The 24,190-nt window shown below is 41.3% G+C and overlaps 1 protein-coding gene across 1 annotated transcript in view; it reads left to right on the forward strand.

Annotated features, from left to right (window-relative positions):
* The first annotated feature begins 16,038 nt into the window (after positions 1-16,038).
* The window catches only part of sdk2b (sidekick cell adhesion molecule 2b), a 372,724-nt gene continuing 364,572 nt past the window's right edge, over positions 16,039-24,190 (forward strand). Inside the window, exon 1 of the mRNA XM_084740321.1 lies at positions 16,039-16,519. Coding sequence (XP_084596447.1) covers positions 16,432-16,519 — 88 coding nt within the window. The 5' untranslated portion in view covers positions 16,039-16,431. The remainder of the gene's footprint in view (positions 16,520-24,190) is intronic.

Genomic DNA, 24,190 nt, shown 5'->3' on the forward strand with positions numbered 1-24,190 from the left:
AAACAACAAAGAAAAACCACAGACACAATAATCACATCTGAAAAAAAGTTTTTAGAAAATATTTTGAAGTAAAAACTAGATAGGCACGTCTAAATGAGAGTGGGAGTCTGTTTCAGATGGTGACCTTCACCGAAACTCTTTCTTTCTTTCTTTCTTTTTTCTTTTGCTGAAACACGTATCACATATGATAGAAATACCCTCACTTAAATTTCAAATCGAACTTAAACTCAAAGTTTTTTTTAAATAAACCAAACAAAGTTTTGTTGACCCATTATCTTTTCTTAAAGTAAATAACTTTTCTTCTTCAGATAAACTTGAATCTTTGAGTTTTAGAGAGCCCCAAAACTTATTTGGGTGCTTGAAAATTAAATGGTTGTAGTTGAAAATATTATATTATTTTATGATTAATTATCAAATTTACTCAACAGTTTTTGAGTTTGTTGCTGACCATGTCCACAAAGTTTTGGGGATTTCTTAAACTCAAAGATTCAAGATTATTTAATGATTAAAGGTAAGTTTGAGTGGCTCAAAATACATTGAAGGAAGCATGGGGTTTGGATTCAGGTGTAGCAGACCTTGAGATGATCAACAACGCACGCAGCACTGTGGACTGCAACTGGAGGAGTGGAGGTGAGCGAGGATAAGGGCCATGCAAACCCAGCTTGGACTTAAGGATGCTCCAGGCAAAATGTCCAGTCAGGGGAAAGAAATGGACGAAATGGGACAAGCAACAGGAAACCAGACAGTGTTTGTGCAACATCTGTGGCCGAACTTCTCGTGGAGGTCATATAGAGGCATAACCAGTTTCATAAAAACTCGTAGCTTGTCGAAGTAACATAACAGGGTCCTTCTCAACATAATCTGTAGTCTCAGACACATTGGGCCTCATGCAGTCTCATTTTTGTATTCTTGTCTTAAAGTTCGCCACATCAGATTCACCAAACTTTCGTAACTTCAGAAAACCGAGTAAATTACCCACCTGTATGTATTTGAGTGCGCGTGCATGAGTAAGTCAGTATAATTAACACCCCAGTAACACCATATATGGCTGCGCTTCCTGCTCCGAATGTCAGGAAGCATTCATTAATGAAAATGGAATCAAAGAAAAGTGCGAGTTTGACGTCCTGCTTTCAGAGATCCACGAATGAAGATTTGTCACTTTAACAGCATCAGAAGTGGAATTTAAAAACCTGCCAGAGCAAAGAAACGGGAAAAGTGGATGCTGTTAATGTTGTGTTACCGGAGGGTCGGACTGTCACTGGAATGAAGAAGAAATGTCTCGATATGAAAATGACTTAAGAGAGAGAGAGAAAAAACAAAAAAACAACTCGTCACAGCCACAGCAAGAGAAGTGATCGATGACTGCAGCGAGAGGAGAGGGTTAAGGGGAAGTTTTTATCACGAAGACAGAGGACAGAATAAGTGAGGATGTTCGCCTGGACAGTGACTTCACAAACCTGCATGTGCATGACTTAATCAGGAAGTATAATTTATTTTTCAAACTCAAAATGTCTTCAGACTAATGAAATATGCAGTCATTAGTGAAAAACCTTGGTTTGGATAACAGCCGACTGACTCTACGACAGGTCTGGACCACTCGAAAATTGTGTCCTCATCTGAAAGAGAAAATTGGTGAACACTACAAGTTCTCTTAAATTGCTCGTACGCACCACTTAGGAACAAATCTGCCTGTGCAAGTGGTTCTTGCATTGGCAGAAAACCTTTGCTTAGAGATGGACAATAGAAATAGATGGTCCGTCCATCGCAGTTCACAGTCAATACTTACAGTAACACAGCATCATCAGGGTCCTCCTCAACTGTCCTCAGTGTCAGACACTTATCTTCACTGTCAAAGAGACTAAACGTCATCGACGGAAAACCTTTCACTGGATGTCATTTTCAACCGAGACGGCATATAAAGAAAGAGCGGCGAGAGAAATGGTTTAGAAAGCTGCGGTGTGAACTTTTATACGTTTCCCTCAATGTTTCCCAGCGTGGGAAATATCAGAGTTCTCTGAGGAATTAGAGAACTCTCTTACAGCCCTTAAGCACAGGGAAGTGTTTTGAGTATTAAAAAATCACTTGTGATCATGACCTGAATATATCAGAAAAAAAAACTAAACAAGGGTGAAAAATGATCATATTTGTTTGTATGTTTTATTCAGGATGTAACAACACAAAATCCTCAAGGTACAATAATACCTAATAATAAATGTTATGTGTATAACATTTTTAGTTCATATAAAATTTGTTTTCTTCCCTTTTGACTTGAAGTTCCTCTGCTTTCCTTGCTTGATAATATAAAACAGACGTGGTGAGCTATGACCTAAGCATGTTCAAGAACTTGGCATGAATTGTCGACTGCAATTAATGTTTGAATTATGTATGTGCAATGGTAAAACAAAAACTAGAAGCTAAAAACTAACTTGAGTGCACTCAAGTAGAGTTCAAATCTCTGCCAGGCAACATGAAAAGAACATTTGGATGAAACACCCTTTGTAATCATCAAAAATTTGATTAGTGACTGTAATTTTATCACTTGCTTTTGTCAGCACTTGTGAAGGATTATAATTATATTTATTTTGTGATTTAATTACATGTAACTATAGCAGTCTGATCCTTTACGGTTACTTAAAGCTACTACAAGGAACTCTGTTTATATTTTGTAAATGCTGAAGGCCACTGTGGACTGTGTTTCCAAACCACAAATTAAAATGTCGAAAATAAAATTATCTGGGTAAAATTTTAACTGGCAAACATACTAATCACTGTAACTTGGCCAGGGAAAATGTAAACACAGGCTTGTGTCGTCTGATTTCATAGAAAATCTGACCAGCAGGCATTAAGAATAATTATGTAGAAATAGTCAGTCCTCTTGTTTACTTATGTAGGTCATATAAAGGTATCAGTAATGAACTGAGACTGTTTCATAACCAGTTAAAAACTCCCTGTAGTAGCTTTAACATAATTCAAAGTATAGGCCTACAAAAAGAGTGGAATAACTCTGGTGAAAACACAAACTCAAATGCAGGGAAAACACACAGGAGACAAAGTGGGGTTGAGAAAAAAAAAAAAGCAAGGTCTTTACTAACAGTCCAAAAAGTCATACACAGGCAGCCAAAGAGGCAAACGATGCAGACAGGGAGCAGGCAGAGATCCTTAAATCCAGAAAAACTAGCAGAGTCCAAAAAAAAAAACAACAACCAGAGAATCAAACAGTAGGAGAGATCGCTGGAAGGCTAAGCACACAAGGTAACAAAGACAATCTGACAAGAGGAAGGACGGAAACGGGAAAACAAAGGAAACTGCCATGACAAGAGAGGTGATTACTTCAAAATAACGGGAAATATGTAGCTGGCACTTATATGTTGCCATGGCAATACCGCAAGTCATGTGCAGTCTCTTTTATGATAGTTAAGAGGTTTTCTTATGCTATCATAGAACATTTTGTTTACTGTCATTTTGGGGTACTTTATGAGTTAAAGTTATTATTATGTGATCTTCATGATGACGAACATGTTTTTCTTTGTAAATCACATGACCCTGACCCGGATGTTTAAGCTGGGAAAAGGCCGGGCGAAGACAGAAAGTGAGGGAAATGCCGAGTGTAAATGGCGGACTTTTACACTCCCGTCTACGATCCTTCAGCTGGTCCACCAGGCGAACACGGCACTAATTGATTAAATTACTGTAACTGAATATTGGGTTTATAAGGAAATTAGACACATAAAGTGTTTATTGTTATTTTTGAGCTTTGTGCTTGAAACTGTTTGTTTGTTTTATAGTTTTTACAGTGTTCTGTTATATTTCCATGAAGAATAAATGTGAATATGGACATTGGTAAGAAGCGTGGACTCTTTTATGACCAGTGTATAAAATGACAAAATCCAGAATGTTACAAAGAGATATAATAACAGAAGAACACATGGTAGAGTTGTTATACAACTTGTTGTACACCTAAGATCCACACACAATGCAAGCCAAAAATGTGTTTTGTTAAGTCACAGTGAGCTGCTACCTTCAGTGACCAAAATCTGATCTGTTCACTCTGGAGTCCAAATTGACATTTGTGTGAAATTCACGTTCACGTGAATGGGATGACCCAAAAACATAATGCATCTTGCCATGGCCTTGGCTGACATTGGGGTATGATGAAAGGTCTTTTAAGGTTTTTCATAAATTGTGAATCACACAGGTCCTTCAGCATACAGTCATGAATGTGCAAAATAAATAAATAAATAAATATGGGCTCATCGGTCCAGTAGTATGTGTGATCAACTGGAAGATAACAATGCATCAGTCAGTAGCAGTCCCTTTAAAATAAAAAAAACCTGAATATTAAATAATGAATAATGATAAAATAAAATAATGTAATATTGTAGTAGCTATTGTTCCAGTATCCCATACAGTATTGCAACATTTTGTTATCATGATATTCAATACATTGTTACATCCCTATGTTTTATGCAGCTAAAACAGCCTTGGGTCAGATTGACCCCAAACAACACTTGAGTCTTACAAAGTGTGCACAGGACATTGAAAATATCTTAATCTAATGTTAATCCAGTTATCCTGTTATATTCAAAAAAGTGATTACATGAAGCGCATAAAAAGATGTCAGTCATTTATTTAGAGATGTTAAAAATGGAATGAGGTCAAACTGTCCACATGTATAAAAGCAGGCTCCTGAGGTAAAAGGCTACTGCAAACGCAGATTTATTCAAAAATATTTAATTGAAAACTCTGTTCATAGTCATCACAAAACTATGGGCTGGAGCACAATGTGCGAAGGACACAGACAGAGAGGACTCCAAATCAGATTCCAAACTAAATGACATGTCATGGGTATTAATGCACACAAGTTCAAGACATTCATACACAAGTGTGATGATAGGATGACACACACAAAAAAAACCCCCACATAATTAAAGCGAGGCTGTCGTGCTTGCAAGACAGCTGTACACAAAACGAGTAGAATTACTGGGCACATGAGAAGTCCAACAATGAATCTATCATGCGTCCTTGCTCCTTCACTTTCTGAAAGAGTGCCATTATCTTCTCTGAGGTGCACAGAAGAAAAAAAAAAATCTCTCCACAAGCCATTAAATATGACAGGGGCCGGGTGTGAGGATGAATTTGAAAAGGTAATAGCTGCTTATCTACGTGTACGAGCTGGCACATACCAAGTATAGTGTTCGGTCTTTATGCTTGCACTTTGTCTTTTCCTCTATCTCGTCCCGCACACATGGACAGGTAGGCATGATGAACAGATACATAAAGAAGCATGTAAAATTGCATTAAATACGGTTAACCTTCGATAAACACTCATTTCCTCTAGCATGGTCCATTGGTCACATTTGGCAGAGCTCAACTTGTTTGATACATAAAAATTTGAGCACAAACTGTCTGTTTCTATCCTTTTAAGGACACCTTTCCATCAGATAAATACAGTCTTCTTCCAGAGAGAAGTAGGACAAGCAAAATAAATCTTCAGCACTACCGCCTTCAACACTATGGGGGCGTGAGGGTCGGGACTCCAACATGGAGGCCGGGGCGGCGTACCGCCATTGTAGCAGCGAATTCGGCAGCAAAGGCCTTTTCTGGCTCTAGGCTCAATGACATGTGCGTTGACCTAAATGCATATCAGTGAGTGGGTGAACATCAATGCTGTATCTGATGTAGGTTCCCAAGGTTTTATATTTGTTCCAATTACAGAGTTGACTGATGTTTGATTCAATGTGCCCGAAAGCAAGGAACCCAACGAAGGCTGGAGCGTGTCTAAGTGTTTATTTACAGTATGTTCTGATGCACATACCCTCATTTACATTTGTAGATGACTTGGTGCATATGTACTCTATGTTTATGTGCATGCGTTCATGCGTCAATATTCGACCAGGGCCCGAAATTAACACCTGCAAAGTGCCAAATGTGGGTAGATTTTTCATTTGGTGTGTAAATCTCGGTACACCTTGCTGGGTAGGGTTGGCTACTGAACTCTAATGAGCACCAGTTAACATTAAATCAATTGCACCAAATTTCGATACCTGGGAACGCATCTGGGTGAGATAGTATCACAGAGCGTAAAGAACGTCTAACAAACTCAGAACACAGTGTAGCTTAAGGCTAAAGAGTGCACCGTTTTTGTAGTGTGAAAGTTAAGTCCCTCCTACAGCAGCTGCTGCTAACGTTAGCACGCCTGCAGTGTTTTAACAGAATTTAATGGACAGCAAAACTTTAAGTGATTAATTGGCTCGCTGGTTGAAGTTGTTGTTGGAGATAAGTGGGCTGTTTTTTGTGATACCTGTCCTGGTTGGCTTAGTATGTTACTAGCATTAGCCAACACTTAGCCACTGGCTGTTTCTGAAACTCGTTACCAACATATTTAGTACACCACAAGAGTTTGTGAGTTTTATTAGCATGTCTAAAACCTTAGTGTGAAACCAATATTTGTGAATTTCAGACTATCAGCGGGGAAATATTACAGCAAAAAAACATGAAAGGATATCCCATCTGTTTCGACAGCGCTGCCCTGGTGAGAGGGAGGCATTGCGTTTCTGTGGTGTGTAAAATGTTCTAAATTAATAACAAAATAATCAAAATAATAAAAAAAGGTACTGTTACATACCAATACTGAACTGTAGGTACTGGTATCAGTAGTGTACTGGTTCAAATGTGAACATGCCCAAACCTAGTTGTTAGGTATGTATGATATGCAACACAAAAGGCTATATATAAACATTTCATATTTTTGCTGGTTAAAAAAGAAAAAGTTTGCCAGGTAGAATTTTTCATCTACCAGACATTTGGCTGATGAGCTAAGAAGTTAACTTCAGACCCCGTTTTCAACACACAGCAGGTTTCACACAGACTGACACTCCTTATCCGTCACATGGGCTTATAGCCTAGAATTCAATCAGGACTAAAAGAATGATGCTCCATTCCCGCTCTGACGTGGCTTTATATTCATTTTCCCCCAGCCAGTAATAAAAGTGAAGCTATATGGTGGTGGCACCTCTGTGGCCCAGGTAATCCGTCAGCTGCAGTCTCCGGCTGTGTTTGCTGGCTTGTCTGTGCATGCCTGTGTGACTCATGTGTCTGTGCATCTGTGCATGTCACAGACAGTGACTGACACCCTTCAGCACGCCGGTCCGACCCGATGAAAACATTTTGAATCTATAGCCAGATGGAGAATCATCTGCTAGTTTCTTAGGGCGAGTTCACACCGAGCACAATTTTGCTTATTGCAAAATGATAATGTGTGAAGCCAGACCTTTCTCCAGCACTGACCACTATGGAAATCGGTCTGTCCGTGCTTCAAATAATACATTTTAGGCCATTCCACCCATGTGGATGGGTTCAAGCCTGTCAACAATTCAATAGACCAACTAGAAGATGGAGATAAAAAGCCAGAATCTGTCCAAAGATCAGGAGCCAGATGTTCAAACTGCACACACAAATTATTTATGATTTGACCATAAGTCTTACAGTTGATCCACTCCTTATTTCTTCAGACTTTTACCAATTCTTCAAACTTTTTTGGGTATCAAGTAGGAGGTGTCAAACAAAAGTTATAGGAAAGCATTGACAGCCAGAAAAGTGTTTAAAAATTCAACAGCAACATCTCTTGTGCTTTATGGGCTTTATATTATTTTTATCTCAGTGCTGTGAACACCACAAATAAAGTTCCATTCATCTCCATCGTATTGGGGTAGCAGCAGAACCAAAAACATCATCGTGGCTCGATACCACTTCGAGGAAAAATATCTTTTCAGGAGGAATTTGGGTGAAACAACCCTTTAAGGTAAGTACTGGTGTTGCTCAAAGCGTCATGATTTATTTTGCAGCCTCCTGAATGTGTGAGAGAGGCAGCTGGGTGCGTATGTGAATCCGAGGGTGATGCAGTCAGGTGCAATCGCTGCTCAGGTGTTACATGATCATATCCATGCACTCGGCTTCATAAGAACATTTGAGCATTTTTAGCCACCCTGCGCGCAGAGCGGGGCAAGTGGAGCGTTTGTTGCAGGCTGTTTAAAATGGATTTATAGGGAAATCAGAAACAGCAAGCACATTGATGTGTTATTTGTGCGCTTCGCCCGTTTCTTGTGCTTGTGTCTCAAGTTAAAACAGTTTCCTTTTTTCTTTCTTTCCCTCCTAACTCCTACACCTACCCTCTTTACCTTTCTTTCTACGTCATACGCCTCCCTCTGCCAAGGTTGGCTCAGTTCTGCCTTAACATATTTCTTTTCTATTTTGACCATCTGTCTCATTTACACAAACAGTTCTGCTCCTCTTTCCTCTCTCTGCTTTTTGACTGATCTCTCTCTCTCTCTGATGAATACTATTGGATTTTTCTTTTTGCTCGTCTCCATCTGCCAAAATGCCTACGATTAAAGATCCGTACATAAATTAGACTGTCCATCAGGTTTTTTTAAATGTCACTTTTTTTTTTTTTTTTTTTTAACAAATTCAGTGCACCAAAGAAAATATTCTTTGAGGGTGCTCAGTTTAGTCTTTGAGCATATTGAGCCCAGGATGTCATTATTCTATGACCATGCTGTTCAACTCAATGATAATTAGTCTGGGAGATTGTTGGACTGTGGGTGGTAGATACATATTTATCTAGTTTTACCCTATACTTTATTATTTATCTCCTGGAGATTGTTTATCCAACATCAAGCCATTTATTTAATATGCACCTACTAAACTAATTCATATAGCACCATATAATAATTATCTCAGGGTACTTTTCATATATATGGTGGACGGTTTGCTAACTTGTAACTGCCCTTTTTTTCCTAAACCTTCTCTCTCCTTTTGTAAGGTTGGTACTATAAAAAGTGTGCCGTGGATCATCTAAGATAAGACATGCCGCTTCTCCATCTCATTAATTAGTCTCTCTTTGTCCTTGTTGATTGCTTTGATGAGAGGAAACAAAGACGTTAAGGATGTCAGAGTTGATTTTGACCAAATAAAACAGGTTGGGAGAGCTGTTTCCCAAAACCTGTTTGTTGATGCACGTAGCAGGTGAGGACGTCCTCCGTCTAATGTTGTCTAATATTTTAGTGTGCTGTTTAGGTGCAATATGAGCAAGACTGCAACCATGTGGCTGCCGTTTTGTGTTTAGCAGAGACTCCCAAAGCTCAGATCGAACTGTCGTAGTTGGCAGCGTCGATCAAACATCGATCAATATTCTATTACTGCACTCTTCCATTTAGAACCCTTTTCATCCACAAAATCCTTATTGGAAGAAAGAGTTCAAGTATTGTTGAGGGCAAAAAATCCTCACCCTCAAATATGCAAATGTTTATCCATGTTTCACATTGTACTTTAATATGTGAATGTATCTGGTTCTTTGGGGAACCCTCAGAAAATGCTCCACGCTCTCGTCAGCACTGTGCATGTTCCGGCGGCGAAAAACCAGGATGGCAACCCCCATAATGCCAAACACATGGCTTCAAAATGTACAAACCAGTGGGTGACCCCACAGTTGGTTCACACTTACTTGCAACTAACCCTGCTCACACTAATGCTCTTATTTGCTCCGAGAAGTAAACTGACCCGAGCTTGTGAATGAGCAACGCCGCATAAATATCCTTCCTAAATGAGGCCGTGTTTAGTTCAGCGTGTTTGTGTTAGCCGAGGTCGTTCAGATGGTCAGCGAAGCCCCATGGGAGACTCTTTCTCTATCAGAGGGAGACTATGACAGATCTTTATTGTAATTGGCCTTGGAGGTAATAAGCAACGCTCATCACCCCGTCGGTCTCCCACCAAGCTCCCATTCCCATTATCCCCTGCTCGTTCCGATTCATTAAACCTCCAGTGAGATTGGTCAGAGTGGTGGAAGAAAGGATGGAGCATTCATTTTGGTTAAGAAGATCCCTGCTCCTTTGATGCTTCTCCTTAAATGGGCACTAATTGACAGAGACGTGGTAATGGTGTGAGAAATGTTTGATAAATAGTCGTGGGCTTTTCATCTAATGGCAGGACCTGTGTGTTTTTCCCCTCTACTTCAGCTTTTTTTCAGGCAGATTATGGCCTGTAGAAAAATCTCATTTGAGGTTAATGCCTCCACTGTTACCCTCAAGGTGTGATGGGTCTGTGTGTGTGTGAGAAGCAGGTGAACTTCACAGATCTCTCTGAAGCACTCAAGAGTCTTCCCTCAGGTTTTTCTTCCTCTTGGAGGTCTGACCTCTACCTTTCAATCTGGGCAGCCAACGGACCATTTCTCTGATACGATTTTGCTTTTGCAAGTATTGGCATGTCGTGTTGTATAAGTGTGTGTATTTGCTATCGTTCCCATCTCAGGTAAAATCCTCACAACCAGACTGAAGTGAGGAACCGAGTTGTTGATCAGGGCTTTGGTCTGAGAGTGTATCTCCGATGATTTCAAACACTGATGCCCTTTGTTGTTCAAAGACGCTTCTCCTCCTCTCCTGCCTTCCTCTCCTCCAGTCCTCAGAAGATGCAGGGTGAGTTTTACCTCTGAGTGCCTCTTTCACTTTGTTGATTGAAGTGAAATGAGTGCAGAATTTTATTGTCAGCGCTGCACTTCATGGTTGAAGATTCAGGCAGTGAGGACGGTATGAATGGAAATCATGTTGTTTGTCTGGACAAGTCAGTGCAGTGGTGAAGGCTTTTGGAAATTTTAGCAAACTTGCTCCAAATTGTACACTTTAAATCACACCTGATCATTCTGCAAGCCACCTTTGAAATGTACATTTCAATCAATCCAGGAATCAATTGATGTTCACTCTTTTTTTGTGTGGAAAATGTTGTATTAAAGGGTTAGATCACCCCAAAATAATAATAATAATAATAATAATAATAATAATAATAATAATAATAATAATAATAATGATAAATCATGCTTTTTAGAACCGCTATTTAGCCATCTTGATTCTTCTGGTGTGAATTGCCATGTTTTGGAGAATTCAACCAAAGAGATGTCTGTGTTCTCTTCAGTAAAATGGAACTGGATGACACTTGGTTTGTCAAAAAAGATAAAAAAGAATACATTTGAAAAACTCAACAGCAGTGCCTCTTTCCTAAAGTCATGGTCAAGTTACTCAAGAAAATCCACAGAACTTATTGTGAGCAGTTTCATGTGGCAACTTCTGTTTTTTTTTCTGTGGAAGAATCTACTGGAGGTGCTGTCTTTCCTCATGAAAGAAAATAGTTCTGGCATGAAACTGCTCACAACAATTTCTATGGATTATCATGAATAATCAGGTCAAGACATCTGGAAAGAGATGCAGGTGTTGAGTTTTTCAAGCAGATCTTTTTTGGCCGCTTTGAGCGGTATAACCCGAGTGCCATCTATTTCTAATATATTCAAGAGACTGCAGACATGCCTGCAGCCGATATCTACAAAACTCTTCAACTTACACCAAAATTATTTAGATGGATAAACACCACTACATGTAAAAGGAAAAATATATTTTTTTCATTTTGGGATGTCCCTTTAATACCCCCCTCTAGCCTGTGTTCACTGACATTTTTAAATGAAAGTTAGTGTTTGTGTGCTTAATAGTTGGACGTTATCAGTTACTGGCCAACACCATCAGCACAGAGAGCAACAGTGATCACTCTAACATCAGCTATGAGGTGGAGGATTTTTCTCCTTCTCTTTCACCTCAAAATGAGGACCCCATCCAGACGGGACTGCTGATGGAAAGAGGTCCTCCACTTGGATGGGGTGGGGGAAGGCGGCACCCGGTATATTCCCTTGCAGCGCTGACTTCAACAGCTGCTTCGCGGCTAATAAGCTAACCTACATCCCCAGCTAATTTGCTAATGCTACATCCTAGCTGGGATGTAGCATGAGGCGTGATGATGCGAGTTTGGAGAAGGATGTACAACTTCAAGCTCCTATGGTGGTAACATGATAGGTTCACTGACACAGCTTACAAGTCACACATGAAAAAATATTCAGTGAATAGTGTGGTTAACTAACATTGTCAGGAAATGACTTGGAAAAATATGAAATATTATACCAATGCCAAATACACTGGAGTCTGGGATTTGAGGAGAAAGTACATGTGTTTTCTAAAATTACTTCAACATTTCTTTGCCCTCATTTTTGCCTCTTCCACTGTGCCAAAAATGGCATCCGATGGTCTGGTTTAAGGTGTTAAATATGAATGCCCAGAGCCAAATGTCAGAATAACTCGAAATAATTGCAGTCTGCTGCAGACAACTCTGAATCATCATTACCAGTTGTGTGGTTGATTTTGGGGCCAGATAAAAAAGAGTGCCTTAGCCTGAGTGAATACAGCTTGCAGTAAGCTGCTTTAGCACCTGTGATCACAGCTAGCCGTTGCTCAACAACACCAAAGACTAACACCTGGCGGGGCTGGCATCTGCAGGAAAAAGGGAGAGAAAAAAAAAAGCCACACAAACAAACGGCTTTGCCACTCGTGTGCAGAAAGCTGTGGCTCAAAACACTGTGTCCAGGGATTTTCTAAATTACCCTCTTGCTGAGTTCAGTCACAGTAAGTACTTTGAAAAATCATAATCGGGTCCCTGAGCAGCCCTGGGGGTGGCCGAGGAAGCACTCAGTCTTGGTTTTCCTGATCTTAACTCTCCTGTTATTAACTTTTGTGCAAGGTATCATATTTTTGGATAAGAGGGGAGAAAGCCACCAGGAGCCTGAAAATCATGCTGAGAAACAACAGAGGCTATTACCATGGTGCATTATTTCCTCGCTGCCCCGTGGTGGCTTAGATGGGACTCGCCATTCGCAAAAACATTACAAACATTAAGCACTCCTTCCTTTCTCCTGGCAAGGCACTGTCATTTTCAAGACAGGAACATTTGCTCTGTCATGCTCTCTCATTCTCTCTCTCGGCCTCTACTTTACTGATACTGTCATTTCAGAAACAGCATTTGCTCACTCACTCTCTATCAACCCCTCCTGTCTCTGCTCTTCCTCTTTCTGTCCTCCATCCTCTCCTTTTCCTTGTTCTCCTCCTTCTCCCGCACAGGCAGAGCACAGACAAGATAACATGCAGCAGGTTCAGTCCGTGCTGTGCGAAGACTTAGCACAGCCATTTGTGTCTTTTTCTATTCATGTCATGCGCCTCAAACAGCGTGGGGAATTACATTCCACAGCCAAAAGAAAAGAACAATACCACCATGCTTAGAAGGGTGCTGCACTAACACACAGCGTCACCCCTGAACGTATAAAAATACACATGAAATGGAAAGCAGAGTGCTACTTGCTGCTGTATATTGACGTTTCCATCATACTGAATGAGTGTTAACGCACCCCCCCCCCCCCCCCGCTATGCAGCTACAGACATAGCCGACTCTTCCTGGACTCAGAGCTCCCAATGATCATGATGGGACTGAAAACAGGCACCGACACGGACAAAGGTTTGATGACTGGGAAAACAGAGCAAAGGTGGTTTGATGGGGCTGAGTCAGCCACTTAGCTGCATGGCTAACCTGGTTAGCGACAAGCAAAGCTATCTTTCTATCTGGAAACTGCATAATTACCTCAGTAGTATATCCACTGATGGTCCCAGAGGATGTGTTCACTCTAGGGTTGCCACCTTCAATGTGGAAAAGTAAGGGACACCTCGGCATTGGCCCCATGCCAAGGGAAACAAATCAAGTGTAATGTATAATAAAAATGTAAATAAAACTGTAGAAATGTGGCAGGAATGAAATGTGAACTGAAAAGTGATGAATTTGATAACTTGTAGTGTTACAACCTGCAATAAAGTCATAAAAATCAAGTGCGGGTCCTCACCCATGAAACTTTCAGCATTAGAAGCTTAATTTTTCCATGCACCAATTTGTGGTTTTTATGCATCAATTTCAAGTCCTCTGCTACCCTCAACATGAGTGTTAAGGAAATAAAAACTGTTGCATCATTTATATTAAGGTTTAAAGCATCAGATCACAGACATGAGCAAAATGTTTGGTCTGTCAATATAACATTCTGCACCCTCTGCACTTGAACTGCTCGACATGGTAGTCCTCTGCTTTGCACATTGCACGGGAAAATGTGGTGTCTGCAAAGTGTATAAAAATGTGGTGTGCATGAAAATACGAAACTTTGTCCCGCAACGATTCAGTAAGGGCGAGGGCATTTTATTTTTCAATACAGGATGATCCCATATCATACGAGACGGGTGGCAACCCTAGTTCAGTTTCGGTCCAGCTGTGTTCACTTGGAGGCTGCCAAGTCTGGTTCTGTTGCCCATTAACCTAACAGCAGCTCAGTTAGCAGAAACTCTGACCCAGAGTTGAGGCTGAGGAGGCGAAGGACATCAGAATTAAAAACCAGAGAGCATTTTCTCCATAAAACATGATCCAGTTCCACCCAAATCAGTGAACAGAGTCACTAAGTTGTGTTTTTAAACAAGTTATAAAGTTGTGTTTTTGGACAGCAATGTTAATCAGTGAGGCCCGGTCCACAGCCCATCATATGCTCTATGTAGCTAATGTTAGCTGTTGAAACAGTCCACTGTGAAATGCCTTGAGTATTATCTGCCATCACAGATAACACTTTCCTCAAAGCGATCTAGCCACCAGAGCTGTAAACACAGTATTTTGGAGAAACAGCACGTTTTGAGGTGGCGAACATCTTGGAAAACATCTGAATGGCTAAATTCCACCAGGCGCAGCTCCTTCGGTGCCTCGGAGTCTATTTTTGACAGATGCTGCATCACTTAGCACAGAGCAGATCGAACAGGCAGGAAGTCAGACACAGAAAAGGCAAGGAGAACCCGGTTAACTTTCAAAATAAAAGACCCCGTGCAGAATCACGATCATAAAGACAGATAGAAAAGAAACTATTTAACCACGTAGCTTGCTTGTCCACGGCAGAAACACAAAGAGCAAAGACAGACGGCCTAATCAACAAAATCTGAGCAAGTAAACAATAAACAGGCGGGCAAAACGCTCTGCTGCTGAAACGCTGCTGGTGGGGTTTGCAGTTGTGCGGAGGAGAGATCAGAACCGTGGTGCAGACGTGCCGCGCTTGGTGGAATCAGTGTTGCTAGCAACCAACAGTATGTTTATGGTAGCGATGCCTTCTGCACCGCTTAAAGTTGAAGACTGATTTACTGGTGGATGTCATGATAAAATTCGGCGCTTAAGCACACGTCTCTCGCCAATGACTTCCATTCATATATTTTTTCAAAAGCAAGGTCTATGTCTGTGTATTTTGTTTTACAGAAAAAGATTTTGATGTAAATTGTTTTGTTTTTGCTTTGTATTTTTTTAGGCATATTGTTAAACAGGTATGCTGTTATGACTGTGGATGTAATCTAAAGGTGCTAAAAAGGCATTTTTCATTTCATCTCAACTTTAAAATGCAGCCAAAATATAAATCCATATAATGATGCAGTGGGGGAAGAAAAAGTACTAGTAGGTCAATAAACTCAGCCACATTGTAAATCCTCATAGAAACGTTACAATGATCTCTCCTCAGGCACCATAAGCACTCTAAACCTTGGCAACAAAAGCAGAACACGTGTTCCTTAAATCATTTTAACAAAGGACTATATTCATTCCACCTTTTTTGTGATGTGGAAAGCAATAAAATCCTCTCCTGGAAATCCTGTGCTTGGCTGTAGTGTTAACGCAGGGGTGCGTTTCCGCGCTCGGCCGCATGGGGGCGACCTGCGCTGCCGCTGCCAGCACACCAGATCCTCGTGTTTCCTCATAAAGAACCCGGGACTCGTCCTCATCCGACGCACACCGGCAGCCGGGCTCTCCTCCACGGCAGGCTCCGACCGTGGCAGTGTGACTACGTGCAAGTTTCTCCCCCCGCCGCCCTCATTCTCCGCTCTCCGAGCTGCTCAACTTCTCCTCAGTGCTCCTGTCAAACTGAATTGCCGACCTTGACAGCGCGCTGCGGGGAGGATACGAATAAAAGTCTGTCCGCTGATTTGGAAAAAAAAACTGTCGGTCGCGGAGGGTGAAGTTTGAAGTAAGAGGCAGGGAAAGGAGAAAACGGCGTCTCCAGGACGCGAGAAAAAGTAGCTTCTCACAGGTGCAGCGAGGACTGGACTGTATTTGGATTTAACCTGGATTCATCTGACTGAGTTGCATCCAACACTTCAAAGAAAGAACTCAGACTGCTTCGGCACTCGGGAAAAATATCACTCCATCCTATCCTATCTGTGGAGCTGGAGCCAATTTGAACTGTTGAACAATTTTGCGAATTTCTCCGGTCGAGGCTGCAGCAGCGGCTCGGTTTTTTTTTTTTTTTTTTGCGCTCCCGGCTCGGTGCGCTCTGCCCGGCTTCGAGTGGCCGCAGGTTCCCCAGACGGAGAGACCCGCCTGTGTGTATCAGCAGGCAGACGGGAGAACCACGCCGGGTCTCGGACACACACACACACACACACACACGCGCACAACAGTAGCGCGTTTCCAGCTCGCCGGGCACTTGTTGTCCACTCTGCCCGGTTTGGGACCATGTTGGAGGACTCCTGGAGCGGATCGATGTGGCGCGCCACATGGATTTTATGTTTTTCCTTACTCATGCACTCCACACAAGCTCAAGGTAAGAAGGACACGATTAACCACCAGACAGGCCCATTAGAGTCTGTGGCTCCCCTGCTTATGTTTGATGTTTGTTTCAGCTCAGGAGATATCGGATCCGTGATGTGTTCAGTATTCTTTGCCTTTTTTGCACGTAGCATGTAATTTTCTCATTAGTCGACACATCACTGACACACACACTGTCTTAATTGCAGGCTAGTAGTGACACACTCACACGTTGGCAGCGCCTCTGCTGTTATCTTCTTGATTAAACATCTCGCCAACACTTTTTTTTTTACCCACACATGCCCTGAACTTCACCTAAATCTGAACTTTATTAAGTTCTCACGCGGCTGAAGGTGTCTGTCGTATGGATGTGATGCGTGCGAGGCAGTTTTCTTAAATTATCAAGAGACAGTATTTTCTTTCCAGCTGTTACAGTGTTTCTAAAATGAATTTTCTAGCCTGAACGCGCCGTATGCATGAATATGTCATTAGAAGCCCAGCTGTTAAAAATGTTCATCAGATTAATAAGTACTAATTAATTAATCATCCCTCTCCCTCATGGAATTAAACTTGCAACTCGCAAATAAACAGACACATATTGATATGCAGCGATTAATGCGAGCAGTAAATGTTGAAAATTAATTGGTTCTCAGAGAATTATGCGGCTTCCCCTCAGCACCAGGGGAGCAACAGCCAAGTGTGGCAGTTTTGCAAGGACCAGAGCTAGTGACTGTGTTTTTTTCCCCCTTAAATTATTATTATTATTTTCCTTTTTTTTCATGGAGTACAATAATCCCACCAGATCTCTGTAATATTCCTGTGGAGACTTGAAGTGCGTCTCCGGTGCCCGGCAGAGTCTACTGTAACCCCAGGCCTTCCTTCTTTTTATTGTATCCCCCTTGGGTGTTAGTTTTTATGTGATATTTACATAGCAGGCTGTAAAAAATTATGTTATCAGTATTGACAGTTTGTTTTTGTAAAAGAAAAATCCAGTTGCTGAGGGACATAAACGTCTGTTGAAGCCATGTTCAAAGCACATAACTTTCACTTTGATTACAGTATTTCTTGCTGTACGTTTAGAGCAGAGTGGAGCCTGTGGTTGCCACCATGGGTCCTTGAGGGTCCTCCAGGGGGTCCTCAGCCAACTATAGCTTAATTGCTTCCCCACTCACAATTGAAGTAAAAGCAATGGGAAATAATTGAAGAATAACGATCTTGATCGGAGGTTATCGTCTCCTCTGTAATCTTAAAGCTTTTGCACCCCTCACAGGGGGCGTAAAGTCAAACTCTTTAGTGTTTCTTTGACCTTTAGAAGTTTGAAAACCTCTAATTTAGACATATTAGGGCTGGGGTTCAAACCTTTATGGCACCACTCAACTTGCTCCAATACTATTGAGTATCTAAAAATGACTCGTTGATATCAAAGGAGTCAATCTTGTCAGCGTCATTAAGCACAGAATACACTTGTACCAAGCTCTAACAATGCTGGTGATGTGTTTTTTCTAACGGTATACATCGTAGAGACGTGCAGGAAAAACAGGGCCCCATCCCCAGAGATGGGAATCGTTGTTCTGTTTATTTACCACCATGCTCTTCTTTTAATTAAAGTGAGTAATTGTCGCCTAATGTGTTATGTAATTTAATTTCAAAGTGGATTTGGTATCGAAAAGAGTTGTGTTCAGGAACCGGCATTGGAGCCAAGGTATCGGCACTGGTAGCAGTATCTAAACTTTTTGAACAATATTCAACCTTTTTCACAGTTAATGCACTTTCGATATTGATCGATCAGTCTGGCTCTAATACGTAGACGCTGCATTGGCCTTTGGATCATACATCAACATTGCCGCCATATTGGACAGAGAAAGACTGGCCTGTAAACACATACAAGTAAACAGGGGAATTTTTTTTTCTTGGTAAAAAGCACTAAAATGTTGTTCCCAGATGATTTTAATGAGTCGTTTTCATGGTCAAGGGTTCATGAGTCACGTGGAGTGAGTTAGGAAAAAAAAAATCCTACTCAATTTGGACCATGAAACCTTGAAACGATGACTCATTGAAATTGGTTGAGAAATACAAACGTCATGGTGGCTTTTATCCTAAAATTGGCAGATCCCCCATTAACATGCGTTACCGGATCTGCTGGACTTGCCAGATACAGTATGGTGGTGATGATGTATTGCAGTGATCTACGTATTGTATGTCTCTGGGTGACATATGACAAAAAAAAAGCACTCTTTTTCTTCGCTTCCCTCTGCTGCTTCCTCTCCACTCAGGTAATTGGGATGCAGGTATTGCCGCCACTGTAAGGAGGGAGTATTACCTCTCTAGATAGACTCTAAGCCCTCGGTGGCGCTCACTCAATAATACAATGTAGAGAAGATGAAAAAAACAAACAAGGCAGATATCCATCATTCATGAGGGCATATCCTAGTGCCTGACATTTACAGGAGATTGATAACTTCTGTGTCCCAGGGATTAAGAATCCTGCCGTTGTTGCTTCCTCTCTCTCTATAACTGTATCTCTGCCTGCTGTCCATATCTGATTCTGGATTTTCATCCCCAGTCCTCTCCTGCTTTCCCTCTTAATGCTTATTTAACCGAGCAAGTTAAATAAGAACACATTATTTACAGCAGTGCCCTGGGGAGAAGGCCTTGCCTGTTTTTTTTTTGTTTTTTTTTTTCTTTTTTGGGATGTGCATGGGTGCATAAAGCAGTATGTCATGCATGTGACTTGGAAGAAGACTGCCAGTCACTCTCACTCTGTTTCTGCTCAGTCCATCCAGCAACGGCCCTAAGATTTCATTACGTAGTCGCTCCTGGGTCAAAAAAAACGTGGGATTTAATTGGACTCTCTTCAGACCGTTCGCAGAGCGGCTCATTGAAAGTGACCCCAGTGTGGGCTGCTCTCTTTCCATGCGATGATTAAAGAACATGATGAGGCGAGTAGCATGCCTCTGGATGGACATGTCAGCCACTGCTTGCCACATTTTAATGACCAGTCCACTGAAACGGCTGTTTAACAACGGGAGAACGGCCTTCATCAGAGCAAAGTGCTATGACGTCTTGCTTTAAGGCTTGCTGAGCAGAGCGGGATAATCTTTAGATCTTGTATTTTGTATACTGTTATTCATCATTGCTGCGAGATATTTCACTGTTAATAAATATACTTCACTACTGACTAATGGCTAGAAATTTCGACCTTGATCTGATAGTTTTGATGTTCATATCTACTCAAAAATATAAATGCAACACTTTTTTTTCAATATTCAATTTTCACAAGTCTGAGTGCAAGTTATTCTATGCACACAGTAGGCTACAGATATTGTTTTTTCCCAAATCATGACCCGTACTATCCTCTTTCTGACTGATAAGTACTCATTGCCTTCGTTGGATGGGTTGTCTAGGTTTGGGCATGATGCATGATTGTTCAGGGCCAGGGTAAGAATATCAGGGTTAGGGTTGGGGAGCCAATCAGAGCTGAGCAGGACAGGTCAGAACTTTGCCCTCCTGGGAGCAAAATTTGGTTTATGTGGCTCAATGTGAAGCCAGAGTTCAGTGCCTAATAAATGTCTTTTTCCAAGATAAAACTGCTCATTTTAGAATGGTCTTTTATTGTGACCTGTCCAAAGCACATCCTGTTCTATAATCAGGATCTATATATGCCACAAGAACACCAATTTGAACAAAATCTAAGAGAAATAATCCTTTTGTGTGCATAGGTTAAGTCTTAGATGTGTGACTTCAACAAACAAAAGTGTTGCATTTATATTTTTGTTGAGCATAAAATGGTGAAGCATTCAGCAGTTCAAATGAAGGCCATCTAATGCTTAAAGACCCTATTTTTGGTAGCTGACACATAAGCGCACTCGGTTTTTCCTTAAACCATGGAAAAAAAAAACAGGCCATCCTCTCAACTCACCCTGGATATTTTGTTCAAAGTGACAGTTATAGGAGCTGTCTGGCTTGTCCCACTGTTCACTTCCATTCATTGACTGAGGTCACGCGGAGACAATGCTGGGCTCGCCTGCTGGTTTTGTCATTTCTAACACGTCTATTTTGGAGCTCGAGGCAGCGGGGGAGGACTCTATTGGAATGTCATGTCTGGCATACATACTTCTGCATCACTCAACGTCTGCAGATTAGCCTGACTGGCTACAGCTCGACTTTAGGAGCTTTAGAGCGAGTTGAGGACTTCATTCTGTCAGAGGCGTGGCGCTCAGATTAACATCCGCAAGGATGGATATGACAGGGTGTGTGTGTGTGGGGGGGGTGCTGCCGAGATACTCTGGTGTAGGAATCGGCTATTTCATGCCGTTGTCTGGTGAGGATGCACAAAGTGTTTAGAGTGATGGCCTGTTTTTAACTTACTGTATTCGACATGGACCTTGACACAGTAATAGAAGTCAAGGATGTCATCTCCATTTTAAATCTGTTATGAGATTGGATTGAAATTGTATGGCTGGAATGAAATGCATGCAGTTTGGGAGCACCTCTTGACTGCTTCAGAAGGAAGTAAAATTGGATGCATTCTTATCACAGGCGACAAAATAGGGCACATAATCATGGACCGGCTGTGGAAATTTTCAGTGACCTAGTCAATGGCTTTCAGACGAAGATGTGCAAGCTGCAGTTGAATGTCGCAATATTGGACGCTTGTGATTCCAGTGCATTCATCTTTTGTTTCCTTGATTCAGCTCCTTTCTTTCACTAAATGGTCAGACACTTGTGCCGTCAAGATGTTGCGTTTGCGTATGTGTAGGCATGTTGTGTTTGCGAACACTTGAGAACTTGAGAAGCAAATCTCCAATCCCAAGGAGGCGTAATACAGACGGCAGATGTCTGAAGCACAAATCAAGGTTATTGATCAAAGCCACCTTTGATCTTAGATATGACTCACTCTTTTATTAGGCAGCAGGCACTAGTGTTCTTTTTAGGGTTATGTGAAACTGATATGATTGGTTTAGCCAAAGCTGAAGTGAGGTAAGCCACAGAAAAAGAAGTGATAGAGCTTGTAGTGTGAGTGATACGTGGAGACAGTGGGCTTGAGAGTGTGTCTCCAGACTGCAAATGCCCTGATTTGTCGCACATCTTAATTGACAGACTGGGGATCTCTATGTTTCCTTGCAGCAGCTGTGCCCTGTGAAATGATTTGCAAAAAAAAAAAAAAAAAAAGTGAGGTTGTCCCAGATCCATGCAGCCAGTGCTTTGGCAAAAGGTCACAACATATCACTTTTAGTATTCAGAGCTGGCGAGAAAATTCATGGTCAAAGTCCAGTGATAGATTTCTCGGAGGGATGTCTAGAGTTTTACTGTGTTTCGTTCAATAGAACAAAACTTCCCACCCAAGGCCTTTGGTAGGGGAAAGTCTGCGAGAGAGATGTAACTGAAAGGCCTTTTGTTTTTCCTCTCTAGAAAGCACTTCCAGAGCTCTTGTGAGTGAGGCTGTTTTTTTTATTGATCCGGGCCAAATACCAGTCAATTGAAGAGGTTGGGGTTTGTAAGTGGGGCTCAGTGTTCTTAAATTTCTACACACCCTCTGGGAAATACAATTAGAGTATAATGGCATGATAATGGCTTATTACATATTAAAACACTGAACAGAATAGTGTGGGAGGGTCATCAGCTGATTCAGCCCAGCTGGGCCCTTGAGCTATAAAGACATGGCCCATGTGCCCCCTCGCCTACTGCTCTGCTTGCCTGAAGTCAATTTTTACTTGCTCCTGCACAAATTTGTGTTATTTATTAGCATTTGTGAAATAATGACAAAGACCTAAGTTAATTGCCATTGTTAATCTAGGGCTGCAACATCTGCAAAATGTCAGAAAATAGTGAAAAATGCCCAAGTCCAAGGTGATGTCTTCAAATGTTGTCATTTGTCTTGTTTTGTCAGGCTAAACCCCCAAAATATTCAGTTTAATATGAAAATAAATGAAGAAAAGCAGATAATCTCCATATTTGAGAGGCTGAAAACAAACATTATTGATTAATGGCTTATCAAAATGGTTTCAGTATAGTATTTTTTGCTCTTTTTTGCCACTTGCCTGGTTGGGCGCTTTACATGCCCTGGGAAAGTGGGCAAGCCTTATTATTGAGCCCTGTACGGCTGACAACCAGCGTACATTATTGTTTCTCGGTTTGTCTTGTGATATGCATGAACCGTATCAGTAAAACTCGTGCGTGGACTCCCCACTTGTCACTTTCCTTGAGCCAGTTGGGGGCCCGTTCAGGATGCGCACCTGTTTGATAAAGATTAAATTTGGGTGACAAACGAGGGATTGTCGATTCAACCAACGACACACACTGTTCCCTGGTAAAAATGAAGTGTAAGGAAAGAAAATTTAGTGTGCTTTTCATCTGTTTGGCACTTGTGTGAGTCAGCTGTAACCTTATTTGCAGGTAATATAAATTAATGTTACTTTAATTAGAGCGAACACATATTAAACCACAAGAACTGTCACTTGACAAGGGCATCATGATGTGACGAGGAGGAGAAGGAGAAGCAAGAGGAGAATAATGACACATTGACAGATCTTTAGTAGCATTCTTATTTAGATGCACAAGTACTGTGTTAACTCACACATTCCTTATGTATGCTCTTTCACCGCAGTGCTACTATGTATTCTCTGTTTAGTATGGCTTTGGCCAAAGGCGAAGCCTCAGGATGATTTGAACGAATCTGACCCCGTCAATGAACTTATCATCTATTGAAGGCCATGGCACAGCACTTTTTGCACTCGTTCTCCAGGATATACAGACCTGCCTCTCACAGAACCATAACAGGAATGAATGCTCATAATCGTCAACACAGTCTACTTGTTATTACTATAGTTACTTTCTATTATTATTCTGACAGCTTTGTTGAAATACCTCCAGAAAAACCCCAGAAAAGAACTTGTGTGCATGGATAGAAGTGTCATTTGTATTTGCATAAAAGACTGCTTTGTTCATTATTAATATGAATATATATGACAAGAAAGTGTCATCATTGCAACTTTAGAGCTTCAACCACTTCTGTCGGGGCCTGCTGTGTCCTCATTTTCACTGCGTGAAGACGCCTGCTTTTGTGCAGCCATGTAAATGTGTGAGGAGGGAAGAGACGGAAATATAGAGACGTGTGAATATGTGTCAGGCATCTTTGTCTCGAGCTTTATCAAGGTTTAATATACGACATCCTGTCAAACTCAGGCTGATTTTCCTTCAGTTGGTATGCAGCATGATACAATCCAAGCTGCCTGAGTGTATTGGATAATCTCAGTTTAAGGTATCAAAAAGGCACTTTGTCAAAATGCTTGCATAAATTATGCTGTAATCAAAGCTACCTGGCTTGCGCTCATTGCAAATGTAAACAGGCAAATACACAAACTTCCCTTTGATACTTCTTGAATGAGTGGTGTATGCACAGGGTTTCATGGCTCAGGGCCTGAGAGTAAGGTTTATCCAGACTGATGGCCACACTTGTGCCCTCTCATTGATTTGGGTGAGGCCAGTCTGAAGGCTCCATCATAAAAAAAAACAAAAAAAAAAAACAGTTAAACTTTTGCTGCAACTAAGTGTGACATCATCCGGCAAGACGGTGAGGATGTCGATCAAATATGTGCACATACACATTTCTAGTGGCAATCAAGCAGGTCAAGTCATTGTTCAGGTCAAGCGAGTCATGAGGCAAGTACTATGAGACTTTGATGAT

Source organism: Lutjanus erythropterus, chromosome 17 (assembly GCF_056507025.1).
Source record: "Lutjanus erythropterus isolate fLutEry1 chromosome 17, fLutEry1.hap2, whole genome shotgun sequence".
NCBI lineage: Eukaryota > Metazoa > Chordata > Actinopteri > Lutjaniformes > Lutjanidae > Lutjanus > Lutjanus erythropterus.